Source organism: Fukomys damarensis, unplaced genomic scaffold (genome assembly GCF_012274545.1).
Source record: "Fukomys damarensis isolate Sample0158 unplaced genomic scaffold, DMR_v1.0_HiC HiC_scaffold_21, whole genome shotgun sequence".
NCBI lineage: Eukaryota > Metazoa > Chordata > Mammalia > Rodentia > Bathyergidae > Fukomys > Fukomys damarensis.
The window spans coordinates 15,022,439-15,036,128 of NW_022900933.1; the positions used below are offsets into that span (position 1 = coordinate 15,022,439).

The 13,690-nt window shown below is 40.5% G+C and overlaps 1 protein-coding gene across 9 annotated transcripts in view; it reads left to right on the top strand.

Annotated features, from left to right (window-relative positions):
• The window catches only part of Rgs6 (regulator of G protein signaling 6), a 561,710-nt gene that overhangs the window by 492,107 nt on the left and 55,913 nt on the right, over positions 1-13,690 (top strand). For all 9 annotated transcript variants that reach the window (XM_010645399.2, XM_010645398.2, XM_010645401.2 and 6 more), the window contains one exon: positions 2,732-2,842. In XM_010645399.2, coding sequence (XP_010643701.1) covers positions 2,732-2,842 — 111 coding nt within the window. The remainder of the gene's footprint in view (positions 1-2,731; positions 2,843-13,690) is intronic.

A 13,690-nucleotide genomic window follows, 5' to 3' on the forward strand; every position in this document is an offset into this window, starting at 1 on the left:
TTTCAAGACTGTCAGATTATAACCTATGGGCCAAATCTATTTCATTCTCTATATTTGCAGGTGAACAATTTATTGAAACACAATCACAACAGAAGAGCTGAGTAGTTGCAACAGATACTAGATGGCCAACAAAGCCTAAAATATTTACTACATGACCCTGAAGGCAAAACTTACTGACCCCTGCTTAGATAAAAATAGATGGAAAAGGAAAGACTGCAGATCTTTTGTTTGAAGCCCTAGGGAAAAAACTGTCAAGTTGCCCGTGATCTGACCATGAAGCCCATCGGCTGATAATCTCTGTTCGTATGCACACTGAGCCTACACACAGGTCTCAGAACTTCACTCTTGAGCACAAAGTTGTTCCAGATATGTGAGGAAAGCTCCAGTGAGAAAGAATATACAGTAATTCACATAAACAAACCGAAGAATGGTCTTTGGAAGAACCAAAAGCAATTCAACAAATAGAAGAAATTCACAATAAAAATATAGAATTAATATCCTCTGAGGTATGAGAAGATATTTTATTTATAAAACAGAAAACTATACCCTGGGAGGCTGATGCAGGAGGATTGCAAGTTCAAACCCAGAGATGTTATAGTTTTTGTCTAGATGTCCCTCCTACCACAGCCTCATGCAATCACAGGTAGGGCTTTTTCAAGGGTGATTGAATCTGGAGTGTGTGATGCTGGGATTAAAGGTATGTAATTATTAAATCTGTCCACTGATTGGTTTGGCACTGCCATAATCCCAGTACTCTAGATAGCGTATAAAAGGGGGAGAAAAAAAGCTGCTAAGGTCTCTTGCTTGCTACTTTCTGCCCACCACAAACTGTTTTCCTCTGCAGTACCTCTCTGCTATGTGCCATCCCACCTTGGAGCCAGCCATTTATGGACTGAAACCTCTACAAACTAAATAAACCTTTCCTCCTTTAACTTTGCATGTCAGGTATTTTGTCTCAACAATAAGAAAAGTAACTAAGTCACTAGGCAATTACCTTTTCTCAAATAAAACAAAATAAGAAACTACTATGATTAATAAGAATGAACTCTGGAAACACATCCACACATTTGGAATGATATCCACTTAAAAAATAAATAGGAATGGGTTGAAAGACAGTTGAATGAAAAGACAAGACGATAAAAAATAGTAGGGAAAATTGGATTAACAATTCAGTATGTCCAATATTTAACTAAAAATGATTATAGAATAAGAAAAAAGAGAAATGGTAGGCATGAAATTAGAAAAGAAATAGCATAAAATTTCTGGGAAATATATTTTTACTTATTGTATATCATGCCAAACACAGTGCCAAACCAGCAAAGGGCCATCATAAAATTCCAGAGCACTCAAGCAATAACGGGAAGATTCCAGGTTGTCAGGAAGAAAAGAAACTGACAACAACACCAACAACAAATCGAAATGGACCCAGACTTCTCAATAGCATGAGTACCAAAAATGTGAAACAATACCTTCACGGGCTTGAAGTAAAATGGTTTTTAACCTACAGTGCTATGTGTCTGTCAACTATGGAGATAAAATAAAAGTATTTGTAAACCTGAATGGACTCAAATATTTAATTCTCAAGTATCCTTTCTTTAAAAAGTACTAAAGGTTGTAAACCAGGGAGTAAAACCAAGAGCCAGACATGGAATCCAGGAAACAAGGGTTCAACACATAAGTGAGGGAAGTTCCAGGATGACAAGAGCAAACAGTTCAGATTAGAGCAAGAGGACTAAAGGCTGTGGAAAAGAGGACTTCTGAGAGGAGAGGCAACAGAATTGACTGACCAGCCAATATACTTAAGATGTAAAAAAAATTCTGCTAGATGTTTTACAATTTCTTCTAAAAAAATTAGAAAAAAGTGATATGTACTAAACTGAGTAGCATGTCAGGTTAAAAAATATAGGCATTGATTTAGCGAAAATTGTTGTATAACTATATTTGAAAAATCATTGGGGAGCAGGGGCTGGGGGATAGGTGGCTACTGAATAGAAAGTTAAATGCTTGCCTAAAATTGATAAATCAAAAGCAGTTGCAAAAAAAAACTAATGTAGAAATATAAAGGTAAATTCTAGAAGGAACAGAAAGTTGATACTTCTGCAAGAAGGAATAAAAGAAACCAATCATTGCTTTTGCTTATTTTCACATATATGAGTAATCAGTACAATTTAATTGATTGTTTTAACTATATTTAGATTTGCAGTGTCTGTCAGATTGACATAGGCATTAAATTATAACCAAATAAACCAAGTTTGTTTTAGAAAATTGCTTATGTGAACGCCTTGTGGTCTTCAGAATTTGAAAAATCTTTACAAGAAGGAAGTGGAACAGCAGACAGGCAGCCTGCTGGAACTGTAGTACAGTATCTTTCTGAGTGCCCCAGATGCCTTGAAAGCCGTAGACTTTGGGTGGGGGGGTGATACACAAGCAGGTGTGGACCAGTGTATCAGTAAGGCTGGCATAAGCAGAGGTACACTGAGGTCCAGTAAAGAGTTAAGCCAGGAAAGAAAAGATGAGAGTCCCATGGGCACGGTGAGTACAACAATGCAAAACCAGGATGTTCATAAGACGAGAACAGGAGATGTGAAACTCATATTATTTATCAGAAGTGGGATTGGAAATATGTTTTAAATTTAGAATTACATGGAGTTAGCTGTTGTATGTGTGCAAAAGTGAGTTAAAGTGTTCACAGGAAATCAGCAGCATCCTTTGCTGTGCTTCCCTCCCACAGCTTAATTGCTTACACGGAACAGTATGTGGAATACGACCCTTTCATCACGCCAGCAGAGCCATCTAATCCCTGGATCAGCGATGACATCACTTTGTGGGACATAGAGATGAGGTAAAACAAAATGTTTTAAAGTTTCAAAGTATTAAAGATGTAGGAAAAAATCTGTCTTATTACTCTGTCCCTAGGACAGAAACCCCCAAGTCACTTCCGTCCTAAGTTCTACTTGCTCATGGTTTCCACCTCCCTATAGCTTTGGCTTGAGCATGGATCATCGGTGGCTCCCTGCTGCCCTTCATACGCCATGACAACTGGGACAGCCCTCACCATTTCCCAGTTCAGGTGCAGTCATACTAGCTAGCACTTTCTCTGTATGGCCATATCACACAGAAAGTGTTTTCCTCTGTATCCCCTCAACAGGAAACAGGACTATTCTCACCATAGAGCAAATGAGGAAACTGAAGCACAGGGCAGTTAGTGAACTTGCCCAAAGCCACAGAGCTGGCAGTTAGGACTAGAACTCAAGCAAGAGGGCCCCAGAGCTGTGGTCTCCATCAGTCTCCTCTCCTGCAGTAAGTGGCATCAGTAACTCCATCTTCCACTCGCTCCCGTCCTACGAGGGAAGTGGATGTGTTTACTTAGGAGCTGTAGAACCAAAGCCCAGAAGGACCTCAGCCACTTTTAAAATTACAGAAGAAGACACCCGAACACCTCTGCCCCTGGGCTGGACCCCTTTTTCTTTTTTCATTTCTATCATTCTCACATCCTCTTTCTCTGTTGCTGACTTCCTGACATCTTTCCTGGGAATTGGAAAACCTTATAAAAACTAATAAAAGTAATAGATACTTATAATGAATAGTTCAAACTATCCAGATGCACATAAAGAAGGAAATCCTCTGGCCAGAGATTTAGCTCAGTGCACCTGCCTTGAAGTACAAGGACCTGAGTTCAATCCCTGGTACAAAAAAAAAAAAAAAAAGTAGCCTGATTCCTTGGCTCCCAAGTGCACCAGTGCACCTGGGGCACTTCGAGGGCCTCCTGGCACAGTGTGAATGGAAACACAGCAGTGACTGACACTTGTCAGAGACTGCATGGTACTGGCACAGGGTCACTCGGTGTCGACATCAGAGTACACCCCATCCTTTCTGATGATGTCACATCTGTGCAAATCTAGGTTTTCAGAACTATTTCTGTGATCAAAAATTAATAATATGGAATAGGCAGTGTGGTAGAGTCCAACATGCTTCCAAACTTTAGAAAATATTCGGTGCCCAGCAGGTGACTGCATGTTGTGGTTAAAGAAAGAAATAAAGATAATCTTGGCAAGGTATGTGCATTTCTCACATCTACTATATTGCTGGGGCATAAATACATATTAAATTTTTGATCCTGACCTTAATAAACAAAATCATTAGGTACTTCTTCTGACTCAGGGATACCATGAAACACTTAATGAGACACTAAGGGTCCCATGAACTCACAAAGTTGGGAATCTCTGCTTGAATGTCTACCCTTTTAGATTTTTATGCATATAAAATGTTCTACTCTTTAGCATAACTGGATTCATTATCCATATATTGTCCAGGATTCTTAATTAGCAATACATCATGAGAGTCTTTTCACGTAGACATCTATCCGTATCCTTTTTAAATACCTACCTAACACTCCTGGTATGAGTGAAGAAACATTTATTTAACCAATCCCTCGATCATAAACATTGAAGTCATGTCTTTTGTTCTGTGATGGGGCCTGGGAGGCCCAGTTCTGCTAAGGCCAATAGGAAGTAGCAAGCAAACTACAGAATCTTGATAGATCTCCCTGCATTGCTGAGATGTCTTTCCCCTCTCTGTCTGCGGGATGCCCCTAGACCCAGCAGAGGCACTACCCTCTGGTCTTATTGCTAGCATTAGGAGCTGGGCAGAAAACACCCCCTCCCCTTTACTTAGGAAAGCCTTTCTGCCATATAGAACCTGGTCCATATCTCTGAGTTTCTTCATATGCCCCCTATTTAATGCTCACTCACTGCCTCTGCTTCCAGTCCCACTGCTCAGAGTTTAACATGTTCCCTATCTAGTTCTTCATCCCTGCATAGGCTGTTCCTTGTTCCTGTAACTAACGGTGCTCTGCAGAGTTCTGCTATTATTGCTCAGGCTCCTGCTGTAATCTAATGCTTAACCTAAGGGACATATGGGGTCCCAGCCACCAAGCAGAGTCAAGTTACATAGATGCAAGTGAACAGGAAGGCCTAGTTCTACTCCAGACAAAACATTCTTCCCCACTCAGGCTGGCAGTGGTACTGGGAGAAGCACAGTGTGGGATTGGTGACAACATCAGGCTTCAGCCTAGGGACAGTCTCATCCATGAAATAAAGGCTGATGAGGACTAGTAAAAAATTAAAAGTCATTTTTCTCAGTTTCAGTTTCATTCAGTGCACATGGATCAAAACCCACTTTGTGCTGTGTTCTCAGCAAGTTCTTGGTGTGAAAGGTGTAAAATGTTGCAAGATAGTAAAACCTGCTATCTTACCACCTGGCACCAGATTTTCTCCTTGCTTAGCAACAGGCATTAAGACACTCAGGCCAGAAAGCAGGCCTGGCAGATTAGGGTGTTGGCAGGTTCAAACAACAAGGGGAGGAGGCTATGTTCTGCCAAAGGAGAAAAGGAGACCAGTGTACCTTCTATTCCTGAAAGGGCAGAGAGAAGGAGGGAAGGCTGAGGGACCAAGATGACGGAAACCAGCCTCTGTGCAAGACAAGGAAAATTCTAGCACCAGTGATCAAGGACTTTTCAAAAGCAGGAATGTTGAGGATGAGCCTTTAAACAGGCTGCCTGGAGGTGCAGTAATGGGGTCTTTTCTCAAGACCCTGAAGTTCAGGTCAAGGCTTTCACTCCGGCCTGAGACAATTCATGGAAATGAGGGTACTGGTGAAGATAAGTCAAGCTGTGAGCAAGAGGGGAAGCAGCATGAGAGAGGATATCACTCCATGGGGGATTTGCAGTAACTTGAGCGATGCTTTAGATTTCTGCTGGCCTGCAAAGGAGTCCAGGCAGAGGACAGCACAGAAAATGTCTGGGTTCTCCAAGGATGAAGGGGATGTTGTCCTCCATGGGGAAGTTTTGGAAACCCAGTGGAGGATGTCAACAACAGTTTAACAGAATAATGGACAAAAGGGCATAGAATGTAACGTAACATAAACAGAAGAAAATGGTTCTTGAATCCCTTCACCTCCTCAGGCAGATATTAGATCCAGAAATTCAAGAATAAGACCAGTACATATTCAGAAGGAAAGGAAGGCTACCATTTTAAAGCCTGAGCAAACTAAACCTCAAGTCTACCCATTCAAAATTCTGAGAAATAAAGTTTTAATTAAAAAAAATAGTGATAGCCAATGCTCACCATTCAGGGAAAGATCAGCCCAAAGTTGCCAGATCACAGCTGAGGAGAATTTTTCAATCTAAGCATCACCAGAACAGTGTCTCAGGGAGGCCCGTGGCAAATGTTTCTGGTGGTGCCATTAACCAGGTGGTGGAGCCTAATGAAAACCTGGGTTGCCAGCAGAATTGCGGATTGTGATTTGCTCTCCCCACATGACAGGTTTATCGCTCCCTCTCCACAGTGTATCAGGCACATAAGCAAAAAGGAAGCCAGCTTGTTGTCCTCCCAGCCAGCTCAACTTGGTGAGAGGAAGAGGTCATCCCTAAGCTGCCAAGCAATGAGTTTGGCAAAAGTATCAATTCAGTCTATTAGTCAAGCTTTATTTTTTTAATGGCTGCCAAACAGGTGCTGCCCCTTATATCAAGGGGAGGAAATACCTCCTCCTCTTTTTTTTATCAGGACTGGGCTTGGTGTCTTATTTGACTAATAAATTGTGGCAGAAGTAACATTCTGAGAACCAGTTGGTCACTTGAAAGATTTGCTCCTAAGTCATTCCTTCTTGGAACTCATACGCCCACGCCACTGAAGAGGCCATGTGCAGACAGACACAGCCTCAGCTGAGCTCTTGACCAACAGCCAGCACCAGCTGCCATGGGATGAGCCCTGTGGGACGTCCAGCCCAGACAACCCACAGGTGTCCACTGCCTTCCAACTACAACTATGTAAGAATGGCCCTGTTAAGCTCAGTCAACCTACAGGATAGTGAGAACAAGTACAAGATGTGATTGTGAAATATAAATGTTTAATTTTTAAAATTAAGTTATAATAAACAACATTTCCATTAAACCCTTCAAAATACTCCCCTAACATATCTCATCATTCTTTCCACTGTAGTGAAGCAGTTCCGGAAGTCTTCTTTGGTGACTCTTTAGTTGCACTGGTGTGGCTGCTTCAATGTCCTGAGCAAATTCAAACATCTACCTTTCATAGTCAGTTTGGCCTTGGGAAAGAAGCAGGTCCCCAACCCAGTAAATAAGGCAGATAAGGATATACCACAATGTTTTTATAAGCCTGCCTTTCACTTGGATGGCACTCAGCAGCAGCAACCCTGTGTCTTTTAATATACCTAGTAAAGACATTCATGAAAGAAGTCTCCCAGAACCACTTCAGAAAGTTGTAAGAATAATTGGATAAGACTGTCTGAAGCAATGGAAAGTATTTTAGAGGGACTAATGGATGTGTCCTTTATACTGTAATAAATTTTTTTAAAATTAAATATTCACTGTATATTTTGATCACATCTTGTTTTAAGCAATTTGTTCCACATTAATAAATAACTAGACCATTCTCTTTGGAGAATACAGGTCCTTCAGGTTATTCTTGAAGTATTAAATAAAATTAAAATTAAATAAAGCTGTGACTTTTTCTTTATAGCATTGGCCCTGAGATGGGTTTCATTGGATATTCTTCCCTAAAGAACGATTTGTTGTTTCATAATGTTTCTAATAACTTTTCTTGATATATTCAGGCTTATCAACAAAATTAACTCATTTCTCACAGTTCTGCAAGCTTGGAATGCCAAGACCAAAGCACCAGCAGATTTGGTATGTGGTGAGAGTGAACATCCTGGCTCACTAGTTACAGTCTTTTCGCCTCATCCTCACATAGAAAAGAGGCAGGAGAGTTTTCTGGAATTTCTTTTAGAAGGATACCTGATCCCATTCTCCATTACCTAATTAGCCTCCCAAGGTTCCAATTCTAAGTACCATTACAGTAGGAGTCAAGATTTCAACATATACTTTCAGAGGAACTCAAACATTCAGTCCAAATACTCTGTACCTGCCCCACCATTTATCAACTCTAGCATACAAAATACATTTACTCTATCCCACTAGCTCCAGAGCCTTGTTCTAGCATAAACTCTGAAGTCCAAAGCCTCATCTAAATCTCATCTAAATCAGATATGAGTGACACTCAGAGTTTGATTCATCTAGTTGTGAACCTGTGAAACCAGGTTATGTGCTCCCAACAGTAGGAGAGGTATAGGATAGACATTTCCATTCCAATAAAGAGAAATAAAAGGGAAGTTATGGGCCCCATGTAAGTCCAAAATAAAACAGGTAAACAACATTAAACCTTCTTAAAATATAAGAATAATTCTCTTTGGATCCAGACCCACTGAAGCAGAGGTCCTATCTCCACAGCTTTCCTGGGCTAGAATGTGTGTCTAAGGCTTTCTTGGGATGATGCTCTGCCTTTGCAGGCCCACTTGGATGGCAACATCGCTCAATGGGATGTCTGCCATGTCATCTGCACTGAGGCCTCAGAGCTTTCCCAGGCTGAGGGGTGGTGCTCAACTCTGCTAGGCAGCTTAGTGCCCATGACTCTGTGGCTACAGCCCAATCTGAAGCTCTCTGCAGGGGCTCCCCACTTGAGGCGCTGAGCGAGGGCATCATGGCTGGTCTGAACTGGAGAAGTAATTGCACTGTTTGGTCCTACCCTGTACTCCCCCAGGGTCCTTGCACTCTGAGCCTATGGTGTGAGTCGCAGCACTAATAACCTCTGAGTCATTTCCATGATCATTCTTTGATATAGTGAAGAATAGCTTCTGACTTTTGTTGAGAGGACTGATCCATATTAATGTCTTCATCAAATGATCACTTGGCTACACCATTAGTGATCTCACTTTTTATAATATGTACTGACAGGTTAAGAATTTTGTCAGTCTTTAGGTTCTGGTTCCTTTTTTGCTTAACAATGCTGACTTTAAATCATTTCTCTCTCATTACAGTTTACTATAAGAAGTCAGGAGGAGCCACACTATGCCTTTAATACATTGCTTAGAAATTTCCTCAGCTCAGTATCCAGTTTCATCACTTGAAATCCTATCTCCCTCAAACACTAGAACACAAAGAATGCAGCTAAGTTCTCTGTCATTTTATAGCAATAATCACCTTTCCTCAAACTCCCAATAGCATATTCCTTGTCTCCATCTCAAACCCCACCAGAATGGCTTTTACTGTCCATATTTATGCCAACATTCTCTTCAGCTTTACTTAGGGATCAACTAAGACATTCAGGCTTCACCTCGAACAGCACTCTCTAGATCACTTACCAGAATCTCCTCTAAAGTCCCATTCACAACAGTCTAGGCTTTTGGTTATGTGACTCTCCTGGCCTCTCTTTGCTACCCTTTTCTGAAACTGCTTTCACATTTTTAGGTATTTGTTACAATAGCATCCAACACTCAGTAGCAATGTCTGGGCCATTAGGGTTGCTAACACAAATACCAAAATCGGGGTGGCTTCTAACTGCCTCATATTTGAACTCACATTTCAAATGAATCATGAATCAGTCAATTTCCAAAGGCCACTCCTCCTGGCATCATCACATTGAAGGTTCAGACATCACCGTGTGAATTTGGGGAGGAACACAAACATTCACCCCATAGCATAACTCAAGTCTTCTGAAGATAGCTGACATCTTTCCCCAAGTCTTAGTTTAGACATCAGATGAGGGAAATATAGTGGAAGGCAAAGAAGCAGGGGTTGAGGGAAAGAAGAGGTTCTGGAAACAGCCAGACCTGAGTTCCAGACTGTTACTTTCAGCTGTGTGGACTTGGACAGCCTGGTGAACTTTGAACTCTGAAAATTTAAGCATAAATATCTACCTACTTGGCTCTTTTTGAGATCCAAATGGAGCCATGTAAAATGAGTAAAGAAAGCTCCTTGCCTCCTGCCCAGCACTCTGTAGGCCCTGAAGAAATGAATGTTTTCATAGATGGTTGCTTCCCCTGAATCTGGCTCTCTTGTTCTATTTGGGAGATTTCCTCCATGATGTTTAGCTGGGAGATCAGCTGAATTAAAGATAGACCCCCCCCCATGAAAGAGAGCCACCTGTCTTTTCTATATGTTGACGTGGGATGCCCAGTGGGGAGGAGTTGGATGAGAATCCGTGGGCAAGGAGGACAAATAAAAGTTAGAAAAAATACTTTTGGCTAGTGATTAGAAAATGCTGTCGGGCTAAGGACTCATCACCCACGTCACTATATGCATTTTTAAATTAATTTCCTTTTAGTGTTGAACACTTGCCATGTGCAAAGTATGTACTATGGCAGAATACAAAGATAAAGAGATTACAAAGTAGCTGGAGAGGCAATGACAAAGTCTTAACAAACTAAACTACAGGCCTGGGATTTAGCTCAGAGGTTCCACCTCCTGCCTCAAACCAGAGTTCGATCCCTGGCACAAAAAAAAAAAAAAAAAAAAAAAAAAAAAAAAAAAAAAAAATATTTTATATAATAGATATAAATAAAAGTGCTGTGAATTTTGTGCTTGCTTAAGTTTGACCTAGTAAGAGACATTGTACTGGTAATCTGGAAATGAAGGTCAAGCGATATTAAAATTTCAGGCTTTTTTTCTCCAACCCTATGAGGCCATTCAGTGGTAACAATATGTTCAAAATCTGTTCTTTTTTTTTTTTTTTTTTTTTTTTTAACAGGGAACCAAACTTGGGACCTTGCGCTATCGAGGCTGGGTAGCGGCACAAAATATAAAATCTGTTCTTTGCCCTTAAAGTAGATGATGTTGGAAATACTCAAGTAATAAAGGAAAGAAATTTTTCGGGAAGCTGTATCCAAGAAGCTTTTAATAGAACTGCATTGCAATGGCCAAACGCTACCAGGGGGAATTAAAAATATATGTGGAGTGTACAGTTGTAGAAATAAAATTGCTGATAATGGTAGATGAGGAAACCCAGGTATACTAGGTTGAACAGTATCAACCAACAATCCGTGTCACTCCAGAACCTCAGAATCTGAGCTTATTTGTTAAAATGGTTGTCACAGATGCAACTAGTTTAGATAAGGTTATACTGGAGTAGGGGGAGCCCTTATCCAATATGACTCGGGTCTCTGTAGGAAGAGAAAAAAGAGATAGGCATGCACAGAGCAAATGCCATGTAAAGACACAGAAACCCAGGGAGAATATTGTTGAGAGCAGAAGTAGAGACAATGAATTTAAAACCAAAGAATGGCAAGGATTGTTAGCGACATCAGACATTGAGGGGAAAGCCTGAAAGAACTTTTCCTCTAAAGCCTTCAAGGAAAGTGTGGCCCTGCTAACATCTTGACTTTTAGTTTCTAACCCTAACCCTAACAGACAATAAATTTCTATTTTAAGCCACCCAGCTTGTTTCTACTCTGTTATAGAAACCCTAAGAAGCTAGTATGTCAGGCTCTATCCTGTCCCTGTAGACTTCCTAGTTTCTATTAAGGGTGGCCTTACAACTTTCTAGATATCTCTGACTTTGATCTTAGTCCTCTCTTTGATTCTCCTTCTACAGTGACACCCTGAGATTTCTAGCCCACCCCCAAATTTCCTTTTCCATAAGACCCCTCCCACCATCAAGAAGTCTGGTTGACTGAATGAGGACTTGTTGCTTAAGTATCAGAGAGTGATGACATTTTTGGCAGGTGTGCATCCATGAAACAGTCACTACAAAGACTGAGTCACTTTCCACAACTGATTCTCTGGGCACCACTCTTGATGAGGTTAAGGCTGCCACCAGCACCAGCCCTGCAAAGCTCTGAAGCCTTGGCTGGCAAAGAACAGATAGTTGTGTTCTTCCCAAGCTACAGTATGGCCCTAGCAAAAAGATAACATGCTCTGTAGCTCTCTGGGTCTTTGCTGCTAGCTTCAATCCCAGGGATATTTCTCCATAACTAGTATTTTTGGTTCCCTGGAAGATTATTGAGTTTGACTCATTCTGTAGCTCACATTTGAGAGAATCCAGGAATTGTCTTCACATTTTGTTATAAAAGGCCTAGGCTGATACTTTGGAAGAAATCTTTCATGGAATCCTCCATCATTTGTCCTGATGGACTTAGCCTACCACCATGATCCTACTGAGCCTAGCCTAGAAATGCAAAGTTGTACAAGAGCCACCTGATCACCGAATATATGTTCTATTGGTTGCCATTCTCAGAGTTAGAAGACACTACTGTTGCTAATTACATCTGTTGGCACAGAAGGAATTGGGTTGGGATAAGGTATGTCTGTCCAACACACTCACCACTATCCACGTGTCTATTTAAATTTAAATTTTGATTATTCAAAACTGAGTCCATTAGTCATATAGCCGCTTTTTTTTTCATTGAGTTTTTTGGTACTTTTTAGGTATACAGTACAGTTACATTCATCATTGGGATCTTATACCATTACATGATTTATCTTGGTTCTCATTTCTTCCCCATTCCCCCTGCCCTCTCTTCACCCCTTCCACCTTTCCCTATTTACAAAGACTTTGTTTCCACTTTTTCCTTTTCTCATATTTTTTTCTTTTCCATTCTTTCCTTTCCCCTTACCCTTTCCACTTTCCCTACACCTTTAGCCCTTTTCTTCCTATTTCACATTTTCAGTTATACAGTTTGAAACTTATTTACACTTTTAGTTTTTCATACCAGAGAAATTACTTGGTATTTATACATGTGTGTCTTATTTATTTCACTTAGGAGTATGGCCTCAATATGCATCCATTTTCCTATGAATGACTCTACTTTCTCATGTTTTATAGAAAAACCACATCTTCTTTATCCAGTCTCCAACTGAAGGACAATTAGGCTGTTTCCAAGTTGTAGCTATTATGAACTGTGCTGCTATAAAATGGGTGCACATATATCACTGTGGTATGATTCTTTTACTTCTTTTGGGAAAATATCCAGCAGAGGGATAGCTGGGTCAAATGGAACTTCCAATCCTAGTTGTTTGAGGTATCTCCATATTGATTTCCACAGTGGTTGCACCAGTCTGCACCCCCACCAACAGTGGAGAAGGGTTCCTTTCTCCCCACAACCCTGCCAACATTTGTTATTGGTTGATTACTTGATAGCAGCCATTCTTTCTGGGTTGATGTAGAATCTCAGTATTGTTTTCATCTGCATCTCTCGAATGACCAATGATGCTGAACATTTTTTCATATATTTATTTTCTGCTTCTACTTCTTCATCTGAGAAATGTCTGTTCATTTCAGATGCCTATTTTTGAATTGGGTCTTTATATTTGAGAGGTCTGATTTTTTTTAATTCTTTATATATTCTAGATAATAGTCCTTTGTCTGAGGAACAGCTGGTAAGATTTTTTTCCACATTGTAGATTGTCTCTTAGTTCTATCGGTGGTTTCTTTTGCAGTGCAGAAGCTTTTTAATAAGATGAGATCCCAGTTGTTGATTCTTTGTGCTAGTTCCTGTGCTACTGAAGATTTGTTCATAAAGTCTTTTCCTACACCAATGTCTTCAAGAGTTCTGCCTAACTTACCTTCCAGCAAGTTTAGTGTTTTAGTTTTAATATTTAGATCTTTAATCCACTTGGATTTTAGTTTAGTACATGGTGAAAGATAGGGGTCTAGTTTTAATCTTTGGCAGGCTGAAATCCAGTTTTTCCAACACCATTTATTAAAGAGGCTATCTTTCCTCCACTGAGGATGGTTGGCTCCTTTGTGGAAGACGAGGTAGCTGAGTACATCTGGAGTTGTTTCTGAATCTTCCAATCTATTCCGGTGTTCCTCAGGTCTTTTTTTTTTTTTTTTTT